This window comes from Bubalus kerabau, chromosome 17, assembly GCF_029407905.1.
Source record: "Bubalus kerabau isolate K-KA32 ecotype Philippines breed swamp buffalo chromosome 17, PCC_UOA_SB_1v2, whole genome shotgun sequence".
In the NCBI taxonomy this organism is placed as follows: Eukaryota; Metazoa; Chordata; class Mammalia; order Artiodactyla; family Bovidae; genus Bubalus; species Bubalus kerabau.
This window is the reverse complement of record NC_073640.1, coordinates 10976741-11001842: the sequence shown is the minus strand read 5'-3', so window position 1 is coordinate 11001842 and position 25102 is coordinate 10976741. Positions and strand designations below refer to the sequence as shown.

The 25102-nt window shown below is 48.0% G+C and overlaps 1 protein-coding gene across 2 annotated transcripts in view; it reads left to right on the top strand.

Annotated features, from left to right (window-relative positions):
• Nucleotides 1-25102, top strand: part of LOC129632443 (polycystic kidney disease protein 1-like 2) — a 105239-nt gene that overhangs the window by 44921 nt on the left and 35216 nt on the right. For both annotated transcript variants that reach the window (XM_055554070.1, XM_055554069.1), the window contains exons 17-26: nt 1289-1420; nt 2110-2292; nt 9734-9858; nt 11078-11204; nt 11893-12024; nt 14639-14861; nt 15419-15612; nt 19349-19579; nt 21636-21737; nt 24408-24586. In XM_055554070.1, the coding sequence (XP_055410045.1) occupies nt 1289-1420; nt 2110-2292; nt 9734-9858; nt 11078-11204; nt 11893-12024; nt 14639-14861; nt 15419-15612; nt 19349-19579; nt 21636-21737; nt 24408-24586 (1628 nt within the window). The remainder of the gene's footprint in view (nt 1-1288; nt 1421-2109; nt 2293-9733; nt 9859-11077; nt 11205-11892; nt 12025-14638; nt 14862-15418; nt 15613-19348; nt 19580-21635; nt 21738-24407; nt 24587-25102) is intronic.

Genomic DNA, 25102 nt, shown 5'->3' with positions numbered 1-25102 from the left:
GCTCCAGGAGGTCTGGCTTAAGGCTGGAGTGGCGGGGGGACTGGAGGGAGCCTTGTCCCCACTGCCCCCCAAAGCACACAGGGACCTATGGCTGCAACAAGCTCTCCCACCCACACTGGGCCATCACAGTAAGCCAGTTTCTGAATTTCATGCCATTTGAATCACAATGAAACCATTTGTTTTAAAATAATGCCAGATTTTACAGATTTGATTTGAAGAACTGGAAAAAGCTTGAGACATCCTGTATTAGTTTCCTTCTGCTGCTGTAACAAATAACCATAAACTTCATGACTTAAAATGACACAAATGTCTTATCTTACCATTCTGGAGGTCAGGAGTGTGAAAGAAACAAGGTTCACTGAGGCTAAAGCCAAGGTGTTGGCAGGGCTGTGAGCTGTCTGGAGGCTACAGGCAAGAATCCATCTATGGGCTTTTCCAGCTTCTAGAAGCTGCCCACGTTGCCTGCTCCATTTTCAACACCAGCATCTTCAAGCCTCCTCCCTCCACGGCCTCCCCCTTCTCCTCCTGTGTTCCGTCTCCCTCTCTGCCACTTCTTCCTCCACCATCACATCTCCTTCTCTGACTCCTACCCTCCTAGCTCCCTCCTTTAAAGACCCCCATGAAGACTCAGAGAACAAAAATATGGTTGCTGGAGGGGGAAGGGATAGTTATGGAGTTAGGGGAGGTCATGTACACACTGCTGTATTCAAAATGGATAACCAACAAGGACCTACTGCACAGCACAGGGAACTCTGCTCAGTGTTATGTGGCAGCCTGGATTGGGAGGGGGGTTTGAGGGGAGAGTGGATACGTGTGTATGTATGGCTGAGTCCTTTCACCATTCACTTGAAACTATCACAACATTGTCAATAGGCTATACCCTGATACAAAATAGAAAGTTAAAGTTTGAAAAAAATAAATAAAGGAGAAAAATATCACAGGGACCCCTGTGATTATACTGGTCCCACCTGGCTAGTACAGGATACTCTCCCCATCTCAGAATCCCTAATTTAATCAAACCTCCACAGAGATTCTGCCCAAATGTCTCTTGTCATGTGAATAACATATGCACAGGTTTCAGGGACTAGGGTGTGCCTATCTTTGGGAGGCTATGATTCTGCCTACCATACATCCTAGGAGACAAGCAGAGATCTATCAGCTTTGGAGGACCCCACATGAGCCTGGTCACTTTCCTGGTCACTTTCTCAGACTCCAGATCTTTCTGGGACAGCCTCATCAAGCCACTGGAATTACATTATCTCCCCTACCTTCCTCTGTCTTTTCCAAGGTCAGAGAGCGTATCCTGGGGTCACTGTCTGTGGTCAATGCCACCATGGGGGACATGCAGAGGGTGCGGGGGCTGGCTGAGGTGCTGAAAGAGGTGACCCAGCGCAGTGAGGAGCTCACGCCTTTGGCCCAGGTGAGTAGTGCCCACCCACTAAGTCCTGACCTTTATTTCTGGGACCCTGATCATTCTTCCCACTTAACACATCCATTTGCTCGTACACTCCTCCTATGCATATATATCTATACATATACATATACATTCCTGACCTTTCACTCATGTATCCATGTGTTAATTTATTCATTCATTTAACAAATGCTCCCTAAATGCCTAGTATGTGCAGGTACTATGCAATTCATAGAAAATTCAGCAGCTAACCCCATAGACATGGCCTGCGCCTTCATGGCACTTTTAGGCCACTGGGTGACCAGATACTGACCAAATAACTTCATGAGTACATATATGATTACAAAATTGGAATAAGTGCTGTGTCCGGCCAGTCAGCCAGCCAGCCAGCTGTCCCCAGTCAGTGAATGTTTACTGAATGCCTACTGTGTGCTGGGCATTGTGCAAGGCACTCTGGGAAAGACTCCGAGATGGACAAGGTTACTGTCCTGAAGGAGCCGAGCACACGGCAGGGAAGGAACATTGGCTTCCAGTCCTCGACACAGGCAGCTTGTGTGACAGGCCCGGCCCACATCTCCCCTGGCTTGAGTCCCCACATGCTCCCTTCCACCGCAGTGCTGGGCCCTGGAGGAGTTCAGGGGGTGGTCTGTTCCAGGCAGGGCCTCATGCTGTTCTTCCTCCTCCTCTGGGTGAGCCAGTGGGAGGCCGGCTGGGCTCTGCAGCACGCCAGCGAGGGCCTGCTGGCAGTGAGTGCCGAGGCCCATCCTGAGGACCGGAGGCGCCAGGCGGCCACCAGGGACCTGCTCCAGGCTGTGGGCAATGTGCTGGAAGCTTCCCTGAGGGACAGGTCTGAAGAGCCTGCACAGGCCAACAGCAGCCAGGTGGGTGTCCCGGCCCAGATGTGGACCTCATGCTAACCACATGCCCGGCTCACACCAGCGTTTCTAGGCGGATCCTCTCCACTTTGTGTAGATGAGGAAACTGAGGCGCGGCTGTTACAGGCCCTTCTAGGAGCTGACAGAAAGGCTCCAGGACAGGAGCCCCTGGAGGTGGAGCCGTGCAGCAGGCCTGCAGCCTTATCTCCTCATCTGTATTAAGCTGACAAGCTCTGCTTCATCAGATTGGAGAGATCCTATACTCACTCTTGCAAGTCTGAACTCCTGGTTCACTTAGCCAAGGACACAGAGCATCTTTAGGAGAGAGGTCATTCCAGCACCCAGGACGTCACAGAACGGAGACACAAAACCCATCTCCTGCTGCTCCACAGCCCTTTACTCTGTGCTACCACCATTCCATTAAAAAACTCACACATTCTCACGGTGGCCATGAAGGCACACTCAAACACACACCCACACTTACACACATGCACAAACACTAACTCACATACACCTGCACACATCCACACACTGAGAGCCATCACTTATACTTTCACATATACCTCAAAGCACACACTCCTGTATTTACTCATACCTACACATTCAGCTACACAGTCACACACAGACTCTCACATATAGTTGCAATCACACACAAAATCACATGCATACACACTCATTCATGGTCAGATACTTATACTCCCATACCCTCAAGCCACATCTACTCAGACACACATCCACACACTTCCACCCACACATACCCACATCAGTTCAGTTCAGTTCAGTTCAGTCGCTTAGTTGTGTCCGACTCTTTGCGACCCCATGGATTGCAGCACGACAGGCCTCCCTGTCCATCACCAACTCCTGGAGTTTACTCAAACTCATCTCCATTGAGTCAGTGACGCCATCCAACCATCTCATACTCTGTCGTCCCCTTCTCCTCCTGACTTCAATCTTTCCCAGCATCAGGGTCTTTTCCAATGAGTCAGTTCTTCACACCAGGTGGCCAAAGTATTGGAGATTCAGCTTCAACATCAGTCCTTCCGATGAATATTCAGGACTGATTTCCTTTAGGATGGACTGGTTGGATCTCCTTGCAGTCCAAGGGACTCTCAAGAGTCTTCTCCAACACCACAGTTCAAAAGCATCAATTCTTTGGCAATCAGCTTTCTCTATAGTCCAACTCTCACATCCATACATGACTACTGGAAAAACCATAGCTGTGACTAGACGGACCTTTGTTGGCCAAGTAATGTCTCTGCTTTTGAATATGCTATCTAGCTTGGTCATAACTTTCCTTCCAAGGAGCAAGTGTCTTTTAATTTCATGGCTGCAGCCACCATCTGCAGTGATTTTAGAGCTCCCCAAAATAAAGTCTGACACTGTTTCCACTGTTTCCCCATCTATTTCCCATGAAGTGATGGGACCAGATGCCATGATCTTCATTTTCTGAATGTTGAGCTTTACGCCAACTTTTGCACTCTCCTCTTTCACTTTCATCAAGAGGCTTTTTAGTTCCTCTTCACTTTCTGCCCTCAGGGTGGTGTCATCTGCATATCTGAGGTTATTGATATTTCTCCCGGCAATCTTGATTCCAGCTTGTGCTTCTTCCAGCCCAGCGTTTCTCATGATGTACTCTGCATATAAGTTAAATAAGCAGGGTGACAATATACAGCCTTGACATACTCCTTTCCTGATTTGGAACCAGTCTGTTGTTCCATGTCCAGTTCTAACTGTTGCTTCTTGACCTGCACACAGATTTCTCAAGAGGCAGGTCAGGCGGTCTGGTATGCCCATTTCTTTCAGAATTTTGCACAGTTTGTTGTGATACACACAGTCAAAGGCTTTGGCACAGTCAATAAAACAGAAGTAGATGTTTTTCTTGGAGAAGGCAATGGCAACCCACTCTAGTACTCTGGCCTGGAAAATCCCATGGACGGAGGAGCCCGGTGGGCTGCAGTCCACGGGGTCACTAAGAGTCAGACACGACTGAGTGACTTCACTTTCACTTTTCACTTTCATGCATTGGAGAAGGAAATGGCAACTCACTCCAGTGTTCTTGCCTGGAGAATCCCAGGGACCGGGAAGCCTGGTGGGCTGCCCGGGGTTGCACAGAGTTGGTCACGACTGAAGTGACTTAGCAGCAGCAGCAGCAGATGTTTTTCTGGAACTCTCTTGCTTTTTCAATGATCCAGTGGATGTTGGCAACTTGATCTCTGGTTCCTCTGCCTTTTCTAAAACCAGTTTGAACATCTGGAAGTTCACGATTCACATACTACTGAAGCCTGGCTTGGAGAATTTTGAGCATTACTTTACTAGCATGTGAGATGAGTGCAATTGTGTGGTAGTTTGAGCATTCTCCGGCATTGCCTTTCTTTCGGATTGGAATGAAAACTGACCTTCTCCAGTCCTATGGCCACTGCTGAGTTTTCCAAATTTGCTGGCATATTGAGTGCAGTACTTTCACAGCATCATCTTTTAGGATTTGAAATAGTTCAACTGGAATTCCATTACCTCCACTAGCTTTGTTCATAGTGATGCTTCCTAAGGCCCACTTGACTTCACATTCCAGGATGTCTAGCTATAGGTGAGTGTTCATATCATTGTGATTATCTGGGTCATGAAGATCTTTTTTGTATAGTTCTGTTGTGTATTCTTGCCACCTCTTCTTAATATATTCTGCTTCTGTTAGGGCCATACCATTTCTGTCGTTTATTGAGCCCATCTTTGCATGAAATGTTCCCCTGGTATCCCTAATATTTTTGAAGAGGTCTCTAGTCTTTCCAATTCTATTGTTTTCCTCTATTCCTTGCACTGAGGAAGGCTTTCTTACCTCTCCTTGCTATTCCTTGGAACTCTGTATTCAAATGGGTATATCTTTCCTTTTCTCCTTTGCTTTTCACTTCTCTTCTTTTCTTAGCTATTTGTAAGGCCTCCTCAAACAGCCATTTTGCTTTTTGCATTTCTTTTTCTTCGGGATGGTCTTGATCCCTGTCTCCAGTAAAATGTCACGAACCTCCGTCCATAGTTCTTCAGATACTCTGTCTATCAGATCTAATCCCTTGAATCTATTTCTCACTTCCACTGTATAAGGGTAAGGGATTTGACTTAGGTCATACCTGAATGGTCTAGTGGTTTTCCCTACTTTCTTCAACTTAAGTCTGAATTTGGCAATAAGGAGTTCATGATTTGAGCCACAGTCAGCTCCTGGTCTTGTTTTTGCTGACTGTATAGAGCTTCTCCATCTTTGGCTGTAAAGAATATAATCAATCTGATTGCGGTGTTGACCATCTGGTGATGTCCATGTGTAGAGTCATCTCTTGTGTTGTTGGAAGAGGGTGTTTGCTATGACCAGTACGTTCTCTTAGCAAAACTCCACTAGCCTTTGCCTTGCTTCATTCCATATTCCAAGGCCAAATTGCCTGTTACTCCAGGTGTTTCTTGACTTCCTACTTTTGCATTCCAGTCCTCTATAATGAAAAAGACATCTTTTTTGGGTGTTAGTTTTAAAAGGTCTTGTAGGTCTTCATAGAACCATTCAACTTCAGCTTCTTCATCGTTACTGGTCAGGGCATAGATTTGGATTACTGTGATATTGAATGGTTTGCCTTGGAAACGAACAGAGATCATTCTGTCGTTTTTGAGATTGCATCCAAGTACTGCATTTCGGACTCTTTTGTTGACCATGATGGCTACTCCATTTCTTCTAAGGGATTTCTGCCCACAGTAGTAGATATTATGGTCATCTGAGTTAAATTCACACATTCCAGTCCATTTTAGTTCGCTGATTCCTAGAATGTCAATATTCACTCTTGCCATCTCCTGTTTGACCACTTCCAATTTGCCTTGATTCATGGACCTAACATTCCAGGTTCCTATGCAATATTGCTCTTTACAGAATTGGATCTTGCTTCCATCAGCAGTCACATCTACAACTGGGTATTGTTTTTGCTTTGGCTCCATCTGTTAATTCTTTCTGGAGTTATTTCTCCACTGATCTCCAGTAGCATACTGGGCACCTACCGACCTGGGGAGTTCCTCTTTCAGTATCCTATCATTTTGCCTTTTCATACTGTTTATGGGGTTCTCAAGGCAAGAATGCTGAAGTGGTTTGCCATTCCCTTCTCCAGTGGACCAGATTCTGTCAGACCTCTCCACCATGACCCGCCCGTCTTGGGTGGCCCCACACGGCATGGCTTAGTTTCATTGAGTTAGACAAGGCTGTGGTCCGTGTGATTAGATTGACTAATCTAATGAACAGTTAGGATCAAGACCATCCCGAAGAAAAAGAAATGCAAAAAGCAAAATGGCTGTTTGAGGAGGCCTTACAAATAGCTAAGAAAAGAAGAGAAGTGAAAAGCAAAGGAGAAAAGGAAAGATATAAGCCTCTGAATGTAGAGTTCCAAATCAAATCCCTTATGATTATACAGTGGAAGTGAGAAATAGATTTAAGGGACTAGATCGGATAGATAGAGTGCCTGATGAACTATGGACGGAGGTTCGTGACATTGTACTGGAGGCAGGGATCAAGGCCATCCCCATGGAAAAGAAATGCAAAAAAGCAAAATGGCTGTCTGGGGAGGCCTTACAAATAGCTGAGAAAAGAAGAGAAGTGAAAAGCAAAGGAGAAAAGGAAAGATATAAGCCTCTGAATGTAGAGTTCCAAAGAATAGCAAGGAGAGATAAGAAAGCCTTCTTCAGCGATCAATGCAAAGAAATGGAGGAAAACAACAGAATGGGAAAGAGTAGAGATCTCTTCAAGAATATTAGAGATACCAAGGGACCATTTCATGCAAAGATGGGCTCGATAAAGGACAGAAATGGTACGGACCTAACAGAAGCAGAAGATATTAAGAGGTGGCAAGAATACACAGAAGAACTGTACAAAAAAGATTTTCAGGACCAAGATAATCAGGATGGTGTGATCACTCACCTAGAGCCAGATATCACGGAATGTGAAGTCAAGTGGGCCTTAGAAAGCATCACTACGAACAAAGCTAGTGGAGGTGATAGAATTCCAGTTGAGCTATTCCAAATCCTGAAAGATGATGCTGTGAAAGTGCTGCACTCAATATGCCAGCAAATTCGGAAAACTCAGCAGTGGCCACAGGACTGGAAACGGTCAGTTTTCATTCCAATCCCAAAGAAAGACAATGCCAAAGAATGCTCAAACTACCGCACAATTGCACTCATCTCACACGCTAGTAAAGTAATGCTCAAAATTCTCCAAGCCAGGCTTCAGCAGTATGTGAACCGTGAACTTCCAAATGTTCAAGCTGGTTTTAGAAAAGGCAGAGGAACCAGAAATCAGATTGCCAACATCCGCTGGATCATCGAAAAAGCAAGAGAGTTCCAGAAAAACATCTGTTTCTGCTTTATTGACTATGCCAAAGCCTTTGACTGTGTGGATCACAATAAACTGTGGAAAATTCCTCAAGAGATGGGAATACCAGACCACCTGACCTGCCTCTTGAGAAACCTATATGCAGGTCAGGAAGCAACAGTTAGAACTGGACATGGAACAACAGACTGGTTCCAAATAGGAAAAGGAGTACGTCAAGGCTGTATATTGTCACCCTGCTTATTTAACTTCTATGCAGAGTACATCATGAGAAACGCTGGGCTGGAAGAAGCACAAGCTGGAATCAAGATTGCCGGGAGAAATATCAATAACCTCAGATATGCAGATGACACCACCCTGAGGGCAGAAAGTGAAGAGGAACTAAAAAGCCTCTTGATGAAAGTGAAAGAGGAGAGTGCAAAAGTTGGTGTAAAGCTCAACATTCAGAAAATGAAGATCATGGCATCTGGTCCCATCACTTCATGGGAAATAGATGGGGAAACAGTGGAAACAGTGTCAGACTTTATTTTTTGGGGGCTCCAAAATCACTGCAGATGGTGATTGCAGCCATGAAATTAAAAGACACTTGCTCCTTGGAAGGAAAGCTATGACCAACCTAGATAGCATATTCAAAAGCAGAGACATTACTTTGCCAATAAAGCTCCATCTAGTCAAGGCTATGATTTTTCCAGTAGTCATGTATGGATGTGAGAGTTGGACTGTGAAGAAAACCGAAGAATTGATGCTTTTGAACTGTGGTATTGAAGAAGACTCTTGAGAGTCCCTTGGACTGCAAGGAGATCCAACCAGTCCATTCTAAAGGAGATCAGTCCTGGGATTTCTTTGGAAGGACTGATGCTAAAGCTGAAACTCCAATACTTTGGCCACCTCATGTGAAGAGTTGACTCATAGGAAAAGACTCTGATGCTGGGAGGGATTGGGGGCAGGAGGAGAAGGGGACAACAGAGGATGAGATGGCTGGATGGCATCACCGACTCGATAGATGTGAGTTTGAGTGAACTCTGGGAGTTGACGATGGACAGGGAGGCCTGTCGTGCTGCAATTCATGGGATCGCAAAGAGTCGGACACGACTGGGCAACTGAACTGAACTGAAGTGTTCATGTTCAGTCTTGCCATCTCCTATTTGACCACTTCCAATTTGCCTTGATTCATGGACCTAGCATTCCAGGTTCCTATGCAATATTGCTCTTTACAGCATTGGACTTTACTTCCATCACCAGTCACATCCACAACTGGGTGTTGTTTTTGCTTTGGTTTCTTCTCTTCATTCTTTCTGGAGTTATTTCTCCACTGATCTCCAGTAGCATACTGGGCACCTACCAACCTGGGAAGTTCATCTTTCAATGTCCTATATTTTTGCCTTTTCATGCTGTTCGTGGGATTCTCAAGGCAAGAATACTGAAGTGGTTTGCCATTCCCTTCTCCACTACATACTGACATAAACACACTAAAATACTTATAATCACACACAATCTTCCTCAACACGCACATACACAGTCACATTCATACATGTACACACACCTATCAGATGTACATACACATGCACACGTGATCTGTGCTCTGATAGGAACTCCGCACAAATGTCCAGCCCTGATGGTCCTCATGCCTGCCTTGGCTTCAGGGAGGCCACATCTTCACTGAAGGCTTCGTTCAAGGGTTGGGGAGGAGTTTGAGCCTGGGTGAACCGTGCAATGGTTCCACCTGTGACTTTCCATTTCCCCTCGGGTATGATCTGGGCTGTGGGTGGACATCAGGGTCCAGTGGAGCAGTAGAGGCAGGCACACAGTGAGCCTCCCCCTGGTTCTGCGCCTTCCCCTTATCAACACGTGGCCTCCACAAGTCACTACCCTCTCTGTGCCTCTATCTCCCCATCTGCCAAACAGGATGGTAAAAGCACCTGTTCGCAGAGCTTGGAATCTTCTCAGGGCTTATGCCCGATTCCCTATAGCACCTGGTGCTTGGTGAAGTGCATCCCATCCGAGTCTCTGCCTTGCTCCTGCTGCAGGCCCACACGAGCTTGGTGGCAGCAACCAGAAATGGTATATGGAGACCAGCCCACAGCAGTGGTCCCCTGCTTCCTTTTCCAGATGGCCACAGTGTCCCGGCTGCTGGAAGCTGCAGAGCATGTGCAGGCCACCCTCCTGCTGGGGAGACTGCCTGGGGGCCTTCCGGCCATGGTGGCCACCCCCTCCATCTCTGTGTACACAAACAGGTAATCTGCTGTACTGTGGGTGACCCAAAAAGCTCATCCCCTGACCTGGTTCACTCCACATCCACATCCCAAGACCCTGGGACAGGCAGAGCACAGGAGACCCGCCTGGTAGGACGCAGGGTGGTGAGTGATGGGACCTAGAAGTGGGAAGGCCTTTTCACTGAGAGAAGGGCCCCATACTGGCTGTTTGTACAGCATGAGAAGGGAGGTGGGAAGGGCCACGCCAGTGTCAGAGCCACCCATGTGTCTTGAGAGACAGGTCTTATTGAACTGTGCAGGGAAGGGGGCTCAATGAGGGCGACCAACCCACTTTTAAACTCACTCAGAGTGTGTCTGGCAAGCCCGCTGCTCCATAGACTATGGGACTTCCAGACACTCTGGCCTTAGGTGTTTCTCCGAGGAGTGCCAGCCTCCTTTCACTGAGCCGTCCTCCAGCACCTAGGGATGACCTGCCACTTCCATGCCACCCCCTGACAATCGGGGGCTAGACGATGCTGCAGGCACTGCTGGGATCCTCGGCACTGAGCACCCTCCCTTGGTTCCTCTGCCACAGCTGCCCTGGATCCCAGGGGCAGTTTCCCAAAGCAGCATTGTGATCATGACTGGGATCTGAAACCAGGTCCCCAGTCTACTCAGATGGGACGAGGTCAATGGCCAGTAAAGATGATCTTATGGGAGGTCAAGTAGGTTGGGGAGATAGGCCTGGAGAAGTGTCTACATCCAAGCTCATTTACTCATTCAACAAAATATGTATTGCCCACCATCACATGCCGGGCACTGCTCTAGGCACTGGGGTGCCACAGGAGAGAAAGCAGGCTGAAGCCCTGTCTGTGTGGGGCCACCTGCCCAGCCTTTTATGCTGCTCCCACTGATGCAAACACAGAACCATCTGAGTAAGGCAGGGGTCCCTAACCTCCGGGGTCTAATGCCTGATGATCTGAGGTGGAGCCGATGTAATAATAATACAAATAAAGTGCACAATAAGTATAATGTGCTTGAATCATCCCCAAGCCATCCCCCTACCTGGTCCTTGGAAAATTCAGCTCCCATGAAACTGGTCCCTGGTGACAGAACTTTGGGGACTGCTGATCTAAGGGGATCATGAAAGAAGCACTGATGCTAAAGCCAGTCCCCATGCAGTGCTAGAGCGGGCAGATCCTCCTCTGACACTGACCTTCTCCTCTCTCTCCCGGCACCTCTGCTCTCACCTTGTGGACAGAATACAGCCCTGGAGTTGGCGAGGCTCCTCCGTACACATTGCTGCCTCCAGCTCTGCGACCTTCTCCCTGCCCGCTGCCCCCTCCCTTGGCTCCATGGAGGACTATCGGGAGCCTGTGGACATAAGGGTAACAATAGAAAGAACACCCTTGGAAACAGCCCTTTACAGTTCACAAAGCACCTGCACATATGCTTGCCCATTCATGTTGCTAACAGCTCTATAAATTAATCAAGCCCATTTTACAGGTGAGTTCAGTGACTTGCCCAAGGTGACCAGCAAAGCGGCAGGGCTGGGATTCAGACCCAGGCCTTCTGACTCCCCAGACCATTCTTTCCACTGTATTGTGGAATTTCTCCAGCAGCCCTGGTTTAATTAGTCCTTGGAAATGAAGCTCCTCAGACTCCATTCCATAAGTAGGCAGTAGTAAACTCAGGGCTTTTTCCTTCCCAAATTAGGGCACATCTGACGCTCGGCTCCTTGAGCCTCCAAGAAAGCAGACAAACGTCTTTCTCTTAGAGACCTTGCGCCTTTGCTATAAGAAAGTGCCACACTGTTCATAGTCCAGTAATTGCTCAGCTGTAGCAAGTGTGATCAGGTCTCTAGGCCCAGATTTCTGAGGTCACAGCCTTGAAGGTCACACACACACACACACACACACACACGGAAAGATAGCAGCAGCTAGAGACAGGGCCCTCTCATTCACCCCACAGCACAAGGGCCACCTGTCCACCCGTCTGGGGAAACCTTTTCCTTCACACAGGGGCCTGGTTACCTTCTGGCCCTTGGGCGCCTTAGCTCTCTGTTCTTGGTTTCAGATGATGAGCTTCCCCAAGAGCCCCTTTCCAGCCCGAGGTCACTTTGACGTCAGTGGAACTGTGGGTGGCCTCTCTCTGACCAGTCCTAGTGGACAGCTCATCCCTGTGAAGAATCTGTCGGAGTATATCGAGGTAGGCTTTGGGTGTGCTCAGAAGTCAGGTGGCACTTCTGTCTTCTTTTTCAACTTGGTTGGGTCCCAAAGTTGGCTGGTTATGAAAAAAAAATGACTAAAGAAGAGAATCACTGGGAATCACCTGGTGGTCCAGTAGTTAGGACTGCACAATTCCACTGCCGAGGGCCCAGGTTCAATCCCTGGTCAGAGAACTAAGATCCCATAAGCTGCATGCTGCTGCTACTGCTAAGTCACTTCAGTCGTGTCTGACTCTGTGCGACCTCTCAGACGGCAGCCCACCAGGCTTCCCCGTCCCTGGGATTCTCCAGGCAAGAACACTGGAGTGGGTTGCCGTTTCCTTCTCCAATGCATGCAAGGGGAAAGTGAAAGTGAAGTCGCTCAGTCGAGTTCAACTCTTTGCGACCCCATGGACTGCAGCCTACCAGGCTCCTCCATCCATGGGATTTTCCAGGCAAGAGTACTGGAGTGGGTTGCCATTGCCTTCTCTGAATCCCCTTCATAGCCCGTCAGAAAATTTGCTAAATATCTGACCAGTGCTCACAGTTTCTTTGGTCTGATCTTTGGCACAGAGACGAGAAAGGACAGAAGAACCCCTACCGGCTTGGGTAACAGCTACTGGGGCTCAGCAGATAGTGCCTTTGGGGCATGCTGAGGAGTAGCCTCTCCAGAGTCCCTCAATTGTGCCCCCTGCCTCCTGCCTGTTTGCGGGAGGTTCGAGGAAACAAGAGACGAGAGATTGTAAAGGTCCCTCCAGCCATAGAAGTGAGGACCTCTTACCTTAACCGGAGGTCTTCTGGAATCTGAGACTGGGCCGCGTGAGCTGAGTTCGTTTTTCGCTGTCCCGGTTTCCAGCACGATGGGCCTTCCCCTGCGCTGGGTTTCTTCGCCTTCCGCTTCTAGCGCGGGAGCTTTGCTGAGTTGGGCTTCTGCTGTGCTTGGCCTCTTCCATGCAGAGGTTGTTTCAGCCAGGTTAAATCCGAGTCACGGCATCATAGATGTCACACGAGTGTATGTTCCTCGGTTCTTTGTCTTGTCACGACAAAGATTTGGAGCAACGGACATTAAAGCCCTCGGCATGTCACAGCTCTCGGGTCTTAGACAAACCGTGCTACAGCTCTTAGGCAAATCAGTGTTACAGCTCCATTTTGTTTAGAAGATAGCAAGAGAGAGAGAGAGAGAGAGTGAGAGTGAGAGAGAGAGAGTGAGAGAAAGAGTCCGTGATAAGCTGCATAGTGTGGGCAAAAAAAGAAAGAAAGAGAAAAGAAAAAAGAAGAGAATCATGAGAAATTATCCTCACCCTGCTATAAGCATTGCAAGCATTGTCGTTTAACATAAAACTATATATTTTATACAGTTTAACATAAAACTATACATTATTTGGTTTTATATATGCTGTGATAAAGAATGTTCAAACGACTGGTTCAACCCCTGGTCAGGGAACTAGATCCCACATGTCACAACTAAGACCCAGCTCATTCAAATAAATACATATTTAAAAAAAGACAAAGGATGGAGGGAATTCCCTGGTGGTCCAGTGGTTAGGACTTGGTGCTTTCACTACTGTGGTCCCAGATTCAACCTTTGTGGTGCAGTCAAAAAAATTTTTTTAATTAAATAAATAAACAGTGGGTGGAAGGCATTAGTTAATCCAGAGAGCTGATTAAATGGAGAGTGGTTGTAAGAAGTTCTAATGTAAGAATAAAAGCAGAGGAATAGCAGTAACTAATTGAGTGCTGCTGTGTATGTGGTGCTTGGCTAAGGATTTTGTACATAATAACATTTTTAATACTCTCAGTGAGGGCTTCCCTGGTGGCTCAGAGGTTAAGAATCTGCCTGCAATTCAGGAGACTGCCTGTAATACAGGAGAACCGGGTTTGCTCTCCAATGCAGGGGACATGGGTTTGATCCCTGGCCTGGGAAGACCCCACGTGCCGTGGAGCAACTACGCCTGTGCGCCACTATTGAGCCTGTGCTCTAGAGCCTAGAGCCAAGCTTGCGCACCTTCTGTGCAGGTGCAGCCCCAAGCCGGGGTGCACAGCTTGAGGAGCAGGGGCCGAATAAAGGCCCCCAAGATATCCTCATCCTCATCCCTGAGCCGTGAATACGTCACCTCACATGGCAAAATGTGACTCCGCAGATGTGATTTACGTTAAAGATCCTGAAATAGATGATCCTGGATCACCTGGGTGGGCCCAGTGTCATTGAGAGGTCCTTCTAAGCGGCAGGTGGGTGGAGGTGGGGAGGCAGTTTGATGACAGAAGCAAGAGGTCGGGTGATGCAAGGAGGAGTCCATGAGCCAAGGACTGCAGGCACTTCCAGAAGCTGGAAAAGGCAAAGAAGTGGGTTCCCCCCCTGGAACCCCGAGAAGGAAACAGCTCTGACAACTGTGGCCCCATGCGACTGATTTGGGGGCTTCTGGCCTCCAGGGCTGTAAGAGAAAAAACTTGTGCTATTTTAAGCCACAAAGCTTGTGGTCATTTGTCACAGCAGCCTCAGGAAACTAATGAAAAGAGCAGAGCACAGGTTGGATTTCAGCTCCCCAGGGGCTCACCCTGATATTCACCGGCAGTCCTGTCCTGGCACACCCTTGATTTGACTGTTTCTGATGACAGATCCTGCTGCCTCGGCTTTCAGAAGCACACGGTGAGCCAACCATGCTGAACCTGAGCAGACCTGAAGCTCTGCGGGTGAATCTGACGTCAGGCAGCGCAGCTTTGGGGATCCAGCTGCACTGGAGACCTGACGCCCCACTCACGCTCAGCCTGGGTTACGGCTACCACCCCAATGAGACCAGCTACGATGCCCAGGCTCACCTCCCGCCAACAGCTGCTTCAGGTAGTCCCATCACCCAAGGCGGATTCTTGGGTTGCTTCCTGGGGGTGTGACAAGCTTAAAACTTGAGAATCAGAGCCATAGAGAAAAAAAAGAAAAAGAGTTTTACACTTGCTACATTCAGTGCTGATTTTTGTTGGTGGTATTATTATTAGGCAATATACTAGGTGAACAATTAACTATATGTCCTGAAGGAGCTGACAAGCACTCACAGAACTAACCTCATTGCAGTCCTCATGACAGCCCTTGGGGATGAGGATGACTGAAATGTTTACTTTTCAGACAAAAACAGAGAGGTTAAGTAACTGGCCCAAAGTCATACAGCCAAGGAGGAGCAAAGTCAGAATTTGTGCCCTCAGCAGTCTGACTTGGCAGCCTGCTTAGCACACTGAGCTGGGTGTGCCTCCTCTCCTATACTCCTGGGACAACGGGGAGACCATCAGTGTCTGCTTCCCTGCCCGGGCACCTGGTGCTCCCCTCCCATAACATTAGATCCAGTTTCCACGAGGCTTCAGGCTGACCTGGACACCCCCACCCGCCGTACCCATTGCTTCCTGCAGATGAGCTCTCCACGTGGATCCTGAGCCCAGAGGACCTGCATTTTGGAGAAGGCGTCTACTATCTGACTGTTATCCCCGAGTCTGACCTGGAGCCAGCTCCAGGCAGGGACCTCACAGTCGGCATCACCACCTTCCTCTCCCATTGTGTTTTCTGGGACGAGGTCCAGGGCACTTGGGACAACTCTGGGTGCCAGGTAAGGAGGGGGAGGTAAAGAAGATGGTAGAGCTGAGAGTCAAACCCAGGTCTGTCTCCAGAGCATAAGCTTTAAGCAACATGAGGCACTAATTCTCTAGAGCCTAGACCAGGCTCCCAGAGCCCTGGAGGCAGGTGGTTCTATTAACAGCAATCACACCCTTGTCTCAGGGCAGCTCATCTCTGCCTCCAAGGAGCCAAGGCCTGTGACAGTGTCCTGGCAGCAGACATTGGTTTTGAGGCCATCAGAAGCCATCTCTGGGGTATCAGTGTCCCCCTTCCTTCTTCCATGCCTTTGCACATGCAGTTCTTTCCCCCAGAATGCCCTTTTTCCCTACCCTGTCTGGAAAACTTCCATTCCCACTTCGATCTTCCAATCCAAAGCCATCTTCTTGAGGGGGCAGATGTCTGCAGTTTCCCTCTGCTGGACTTCCATACCCTCCCCAGGAACAACCTCCACGTCTAGTTGAAATTTATCACACACCCGTCCCCATCCCCTAGATCATATTCCTTCTTTCATTCATTCTACACATGTTCACCAGATTCCAGGCCAACTGGTAGGGATACAATGATGAGTCAAACTAGTGAGCACTCAGTCTAGTAGAGGACACAGACGAGAAGCAAATGGTGCATATGTCCAATGATAGCAGTCAGAAGTAGTTTAAGAGACCAGGTCCCAGCAGACCCACAAAAGGGGACTCAGAACCAAGCTCCTTTGGGATTTGTTTCTGCTGCTTCTTTGGCTTCCTTGTCAAATCCTGCCTGGCTTCCACCTGCCACACATGGCAGTTCCCCAAAGTACCAAGAAGAGACAAGGGCTCATTGAGATGTCCAAGAGACAGCGTGTTTCCCACACTTGCAGCATAAGTCTTTGTACCTTGTGAACGAGACCCGAGTGTGTTGCCACCTTTGAGAGTCCTCCCTATCAGTGACTTGTCTGATCTCCACGATGCTGATACAGAATGCCCATTGAAGACTGCCTTCTGAGGCCTGAGGCTCAGAATAGGAATGGTGCAGGGGCTGGCCGCAAGGAGTCTGCCATTGGACAGACTTGGGTCCAATCCCACGTCATCAGTACTTGCAAGATGACCTTGGACAGGCCCCCTACCTCTCTGAACTTTCCCATCTGAAAATGGGGATAAGGGATGGCTGCCACTTTCCACAGGGGGGGATCTAGACTAGGTTAGAAGTATAAAGTACTCAGCGTGGCAGCTGGTGCATAGTAGGTGCTCCACAGATGAAAGTGACTGCCGTGGCAGACACTCTGGGTTGAGAGAGCATGAGGACAGACTGAGGGAGGACCACTTAGCTAAATGTAAGTTACTGGGAAGTTCCTAGCTTCTGGGTGGAGCCATGGGGTCCAGGTGCTTACCTGTGTTTAAGAACATACAGATACTAATGCACACACACACACAGATGTGGGGCATACAAAAGTCATGTGGGAATGTGCCATATTACCAACATTATGTTAACCTAATATTGTGAACCTGATGGTCATTACAGAAATAGATGTTGATACAGATGAATACTGATACAGAGCCATCTGAAATAGGAAACAGCAACCCACTCCAGTATTCTTGCCTGGGAAGTCCCATGAACAGAGGAGCCTGGCGGGCTACAGTCCATGGGGTCACAAAGAGTCAGACGTGACTGAGTGAATGCGTGCACAGAGAGAGAGAGAGAGAGCCATAAATAATTAAACGGGGGAAAAATAAATAAATAGGATCACCAATTTTGGATGGAAAAATCACCACTGTCTATTCTCTAAATAACTAAAGAAAGCTCCAAATCTGTGAACTGCAGACCTTATCAGTGGAGTAAAGGCAGAATTATTGCAAGGGGTTTGAGAACTATATTCTTCTTTACATATTTTCTCAAAGGATACTAAAGGTGCAGCTTCTGTCATGGGGGAATCTCATGAAGAGTTTCTGTTTTTTTTCCAGATTAGCTTCTGGTTTTCAAAAGGGTTGTCATGCTGGAAAAGAGTAGGAAAGCCACTGCCCTCCAAGTCTTTGTGAAAACCCAGGAAAGTAAAACATTAGGCATGGATCAGGTCTGGCCCCTGGGTGCCTAGTGCTGAGAGGGTCTTGTCAGGGGCACTTGCTTGGGGTTCTTCTCTGAACCAGCCCCACCCCTCCTGGGTGTGCCAAGGGTTTGCGTAAGACCCCAGCTGATGCAAAACACTGATCAGGATTGGGAAACAGTGAGCAAACACGGATGTGAGACCCACGTGAACTCTGTCAATAAAACAGTTGACGCCATAGCTGTCAGAGGGGTCAGCCTCGCCAGGAGGTGTGTTAAGGGTGAAAGATAAGAATGATCTGCTGAGGCACGTTTGGGCTGCCACAGGTTCTTCCTCACCAGGTGTTGAGCAAAGAACTTTCCATATGTCAGTATTTTCTGTTGTCTCCTACCTTACCACCTCATGGTGGGCCCTGGAATGAAAAAGTAGTGCTGGGTTGTGGGTCTGAATGAAATCTACACCCTCCAAATAGCCCTGGGTGGATTGCAAGCTAAGGAAGGCCATAGCCTGCAAGGGAAGCCTTGCCACTAAGTGCACAAAATGAATTAAGAGCCAGATAGAGTGCCCTCCCCTGCCTCATTCCTGTCTCTCTCTCCCCTAGCCTCAGTTCCCGTACCACAAGGACCCCGAGCCCAAGCTCCATCTACATGACCCATTTCCCTCTGTTTTGCCACAGGAAATGGCAACCCACTCCAGTATTCTTGCCTGGAAAATTCCATGGACAGAGGAGCCTTGTAGGCTACAGTCCACGGGGTCGAAAAGAGTTGAACACGACTGAGCGACTTCACTTCTTTGCCACTCAGCAATAGAAAAGAATTCTCTAAATTTTACCCACTTTGGACCTATTGCTGAGAACCAGCTTAAAATGTGAATATTTGTTCTTCCTGTTTTCTTTCCATGGTTCCCCTGATCTCTGGTGTTTCTCTCTTCAGTGTAAGATAACCCACTGTCTCAGTTTGCCTGGGACTCAGGGGGCTCCCAGGATCTAAGACTTTCAGTTTGAAAAGCAGAGAGGTCCCTGGCAAACTGAGATGAGTTGGTCACCCTGAATGTCCTCTCAGCACCTTGCCTGGCCTGGAAGCAGCACCCCACAAATACTTGACCGGTGAGGGAGCACCATGTGGGAGAGAGTACCGGAAAGGATGCATACCAAGCACGTGGCAGTGGCTGCTTCTGGAGGCTGGGGGACAGAGGGCGTTTTGGCTTTACCCTTAACACTTCCTGTCCAAAAGGGCAAAGCAGATTGGCAAGATGGGCATGGTCACTCACTGAGAATGACAGGTGCAAAAATGCTTATTATAGACATGTGTAAGCGTTAAGTCGCTCAGTCATGCTTCACTCTATGTGACCTCATGGGCTGTAGTCTGCCAGGCTCCTCTGTCCCTGGAATTCTCCAGGCCAGAACACTGGAGTGGGTAACTATTCCCTTCGTCAAGGGATCTTCCCAACCCAGGGATTGAACCTGGGTCTCGGGCATTGCAAGCAGATTCTTTACCATCTGAGCCACCAGGTGAGCCCACTACAAGACATAATTCACTATATTAAAAAAATTAATGTTTCACTAAATAAAAAAGCCCAAAGAGAATCCTGAAGCTGGCCTTCAGCAGTCTCCCACCCCTCCCCAGGACAGGGTCCACCCCTTACTGCTCTCCTCCCATGGGCGGGGAAGATATACTTCCCAAGTCCTTTCACCAGGGCCTCTTTGGGGTTGCAGGTGGGGCCGCGGACCACCCTCTTGCAGACCCACTGCCTCTGCAACCACCTCACCTTCTTTGGGAGCACGCTCCTGGTGATGCCCAACGCCGTGGACGTCCGCCAGACTGCTGAGCTCTTTGCCACCTTTGCGGACAACCCTGTGGTTGTGACCACCGTGAGCTGCCTCTGCGTGGCCTACCTCCTGGTGCTGATCTGGGCGAGGAGGAAGGATGCTCAGGATCAAGCCAAGGTGAGGTGGCATGATCCACGGGAACAGCAGGGGGCGAGCAGTCCCCCTGCAGGAGCTCCAGAGAATGGAGCCCTGGTGGGGGGCTGAAGGGCCAGCTGCAAGTCCAGGCCTTGACCCCTGGAGTCATCTCTGGTAAGCTGGCCTCTCAGCCTCTTTACCTGTAAAATGTTCTTGTTTATCAAATTATCAGGAGGATCATAAAACTGACCACTTATTGAGGATCGACTATGTGCCAGGTACTATTCCCACTTAATGCCCACAACAGCACCAAGGGGGAGGGTGCTGATGTTGAGAGTCTCCTAGACCACCCTCAAATTCAGTGATTTGCTAGGAGGACACACAAGACTTTAAATAGCTATTATCCTCATGGTTACAGTTTACTACAGTGAAAAAGTGCAGATTAAAATCAGAAAAAGGAAGGGTTCAAGAGATATCAGGCAAGAGATTCTAACTGTCCTCTCCCATGGAGCCCTACAGACAGATGAATTCTTCTAGCAATGATGTGCAACAGCACATGTGACGTATTGCCCACCAAGGAAGCTCCCCAAACCTTGGTTTTACTAGGGGTCAGTCTCATAAGTATGGCACCTGCATGACTGCCTTTAGTCCCCAGCAACCACTGCCCCTCATCCCTGCCCAGGTCAGACTGACAGAGCATGGCCCAAAGCTCTCACCACAGATCAGACTGTTAGCACATAATGCCTAGGGTGGCCCGAGGTCCCGGATATTCAGACTTACTGATTATGCAGGATATTTCAAGAACTTAGAGGTTATCTTCCAGGAGCTTGCCAAAACCAGTCCTTTCTTTGGAATGTGTAGGGTAATTATCTAGTCCAAAGCCACCTCCAAGGAGCCAGAATTCAAACCCAGATCTGCCTGACGATAAGTCAGGTCTGAGGGTAAAAACAAGATCAAACAGTAACCAATTGTGACAACAAAGTTCTGATTCCTTTTCTGATACGTGCATCACATCTGACCCACAGGAGCCTTCAATACACACTCACGAGTGAGTGAGCACAAAAATGAATCTAGGAATGCACTGAACCTTTCAACATTGCCTCCCCTCCCTACATACAGCAACACCTCTCAGGAGTGAATGGTATGAAACCTAAAAAGATAATAGTTGCTCAATTTATACTGTTGTCTTTGATTTGCCCAAGGGGTTTAACACTAATATTTTAAGTCTCTCAGCTGTAGGTTGGTTTCTGGGGAGCAGACCCTCAGATGGAGTTGAATATGCAGGGTGTTTATCAAGAAGTGCTTGGGATCAGCCCTGGGGCAGGGAAGGAAGAAGGTAGGGCGGGCAGGGGAAGAAGTCAAGTTGGGATACAGCCTACTGATAGTTGATTGACCCCTTGAGGAGCTCTGGAATTGTCCTGAACTACGCTGAGAAGCCCAGGTCTTGATCTTTGGCAATGAACCAATCTGTCCTTAGATACCGGGTTCCCTAGGAGGTGCATGACTTTGACAGAGATGACTTGCATCCCTGACAATACCACCTTGGCAACTGAGAAAACAGCCCTCCACTGACAATAGATCTGGGGAGCTCATCACTGCCCAGCCCTCTGTAGCCTCTGACCAACTCCAGCTATTTATTTTTTGCTAAAACAACATTCATTTTTTTTTTTTACAACATTCATTTTATAAAAATTTCCTTAGAGGCACAATCTGGTTACCAATGTTATGAGAAATCATTTATGAACAGAGTTTGTATTTATCAGCTCAAACATCAAACATTCTCAGCTTAATACCAAGTTCATCTCCAATTTGACTACTTTGGGTCATATTTAATAATGAATGTATATTTTTTATTTTAATAGTTTTGGTTTTTGTAAAGTAATTAGCCTCCAATTAAAATAAATAAATTTAAATTAAAAAAAATAAAAGTTTTGGTTTTCACTTGAAACCCTGCTTTTATAAAGAACAGTTCTTATCTGATGCAATGAATCAATAGCAGACATAAATGTGCTTCCCCCTCTTTAACTGTCATGAACGCCCAACTCACTCCCGGCTACGTGTGTGGTGGATGACCCCACAATGCCATCCTTCTGCCCAGGTAAAGGTCACGGCGCTGGAGGACAACGACCCCTTGGCTCAGTACCACTACCTGGTGACAATCCACACCGGACACCGGAGGGGGGCAGCCACCTCCTCAAAGGTACCTGACTCACGAGACCCCTTGGTCAGTTAGCATATACCACCCAGCAAAGCGCTGGCCAGTCGGTTGTTGAGTTACTTTAGCACACTGGATTTTGTTGTGGGGTTTTTTTTAACTCCTGCTTTTTTAGAGAAAAGTATCTTTTTGCTAGACAAAAATAATACCCTAAGCCCCAATATTTAAAAAGATAAAGGAGGAGTGGATTAAGGGAGATCTGTGGTCTGATGCTGCTTCCCTGGTGGCTCAGTTGGTAAAGAATCTGCCTGCCAATGTAGTAGATGCGAGAGATGTGGGTTCAGTCCCTGGGCTGGGAAGATTCCCTGGAGAAGGAAATGGCAACCCATTCCAGCATTCTTGCTTGGGAAATCCCATGGACAAAGGAGCCTGGCAGGCTACAGTCCATGGGGTTTCAAGAGTCGGACACTACTTATAGACTAAGCTTCCACCATCACTGTACCCACTGGTCTTCTCATTTAACCCTACTAAAGGATAATTCAAACAGCTAGTTACCTGCACTCAAATGTGCTCACATATGCAGAACAGTCAGTAGACTGCTACCAATGAATAAAGGGGAAAAAAGAATTTTTAAGAGAAAGGGGACAAAAGAAAGAAAGAAACAATGGCAATCATTTGAAAAAGAACCTCGGATTACATTTTTGAGGAAAACAGATTAGCTGGCATCCAGCTAAGAGGTGAGGCTGTCCTTGAAAGGCTGACTAAAGGTAGTGAAGCCATGATCTCATTTGTTTATGGATTCTCCAAAATCCCTAAAAGTTTAGTTGTGGAGCACACAGCAGGTTGTTTCTGTCATGTCTCAGCATCCTTAGTTAAGTCTGGCCTGCGTCATGGCCTTCATCAGAATGTACCATCCCTCACAGCAGCCTCCAGGCTTCCATTACTGAAACTGTGCTCCTTGGAACATAGTTTGAGAACCACGGATACTGTGTGTACTGTGCTGAAGAAAGCTCCATTGATTTGGGGTTTTTAAAAAAATATTATTTATTTGGCTGCACCAGATCTTAGTTGTAGCTTGTAGGATCTTCCATCTTTATTGCAGCATGAAAACTCTTAGCTGTGGCATTCAAGACCTAGTTCCCTGACCAGGGATGGAACCCCTTGCATTGGGATCTCAGAGTCTTAGCCACTGAATCACCAGGGAAGTCCCTCCATTGTTTTTTTTAAAAATGATATTAGGCTCCATGAGAGCATGGCATGTGTCCATTTACTTTTTACTTTTTTAGTCTTATTTAAATCTTAATTTTTACTTGTGTATACATTTATTTTTATTTGAATTAAATAAATTTTTAAAAATTGCTGCACCTCAGTGCCTCAATCAGCTACCCAACGCAGAGTAAGTACTCAGTAACTATTTGCTGAATAATTGCAGGAATCACTTTCATCCATCTAATGAAACACCCACCCCATTTCTGTTTGATACAAGGAACTGACCTTCCTAGGAATGAAAGAGTGAAAGTGTGTGATCCACAGGCCATTTCATGGCCCCCCATTTCACTTTTCAATTGATACTTCTTAGTTGGGTTCTCCTGGCATAGTGGTTCTCAAATGGTTGGCCCCCAGGGATGGCTGGTAATTTTGGAAGTCATTTTGGTTGTCACAACTTGGGAGAGGAAGAGATGCGACTGGCACCTAGTGAGTGGAGGCCAAGGATGATGCTAAACATCCTACAGCACACAGGAAAGCCCCAGAGCAAGGAATTACCTGACCGAGAATGTCTACAGGGGGGACTCTGCTTTAGAGGCTGACTCTGAAACAAGGATTCAAGCACAAGTAGTTCATTTGAGAGGGGATTTGAGGGCACCCCATAGTGGAGTGGGAAGCCAGGCAGGAAAGGGAAGGAACGAAGAACTCATAATCAAGCCCACCACCCCTGTGGGCAACTGTAGCCCAAACCCACTGGGGAACTCTGGAAAGCAGTGAAGAACGTGGGCCTCAGAGTTACCCCAGCAGAGGACTGAGGGAACTGGGCTATTTATCCACCAACCCCACAAGTCATTGGGGGAACACAGCTTGCAGGGGCCATTAATTCTCTGCCAGCTTTCACCTGCTGCTCTGACAGCCAAGAAACCCCCAGAGCAAAGACACAGCAGCTGGCAGTGGGACAGCCTCACCACAGTGGTGAGGCTGAGGGACGGATATCAGTGGGGCATAGTGATATCTGCTGTCGTTGTTTTGGGCTCAGGTAATCAGGCATGGCCACCAGCAGCACCTGCAGGGCTTCAGAAAAATACAGATTCCTGTGCCCAGTATTCTTGGTAGATCTGGATGGGGCCCGAGAATATGTATTTTCAAAGTAATGGGCAGTCATTCATCCCTGCCTCAATACTGGGAACTCTGGGAGCCCTGAGAATATAGTCATTAGGGACAAAAAACAGTTCTTGCCCCACAGCCCTTTCAAATAAATAGACGGGAAGTCTGAAAAGTTCATCAGGAAGCATTTTATGAGTACGGCTCATCTCAAAGATGTGCATACAGATAGTGTCACCCCAAATCTTCATACAGCTGAAAAATAACTCAGGCAGGCCCACGGTGGGACGAGAGGAGGAGAAAGGGCTGAGCTCCGTTGGGTTTCATTGGTTTTCAGACACCTCCAGTGAAACACGGGGCTCAGTTACCATGCAGAGTTGGCCACTCCTGGCCTCTGGGTTTCAGGTGACTGTCACCCTATATGGCCTGGATGGAGAGAGTGAGCCCCACCACCTGTTGGACCCCGACATCCCGGTTTTTGAGCGAGGGGGAGTGGATGTCTTCTTGCTCTCCACCCTGTTTCCCCTGGGGGAGCTAAGGAGCCTGCGACTGTGGCATGACAACTCAGGGGACCAGCCATCCTGGTGAGTCAGGGGTGGGCAAACCCCGGGGACCTACTAAGCGACAGGTCCAAGGCTGGGCACTGTGCATGTGCTGCCTTGCTGATCCTCATGAGCCTCTGTAAGAAAACATAGAATGGATCCCTATTTCACAGATGAGGAAACCAAGGGTCAGAGAGGCCCACCAGTTCACAGGCCACACACAATGCTCAGTCTCTCATTTAGCTCTCAGTTTCCGCATCTATAAAATGGGCATAGATGCCTACTCTAATGACAAACCCTGCCCAATACGAGGAGAGTAGATGAGACACTGGCTGATTCTCCAGGAGAAGGTGTGAGAACAGCTCCACTGCAGGGCACTAAGCTAATTCCTCCCATGCTTTCCTCACTGGATGCTCACTGACCCTCTGGGACAAGTGCTGTTATTATCCTTGTTTTATAAGTGGGTGAATGTAAACTTGGGAAAGATTAACTGACTTGCCCAAGGTCACACAACTGGCAAGCTCAGCGCCAAGAGTCCTCCCCTTCCCGGCTTACTGC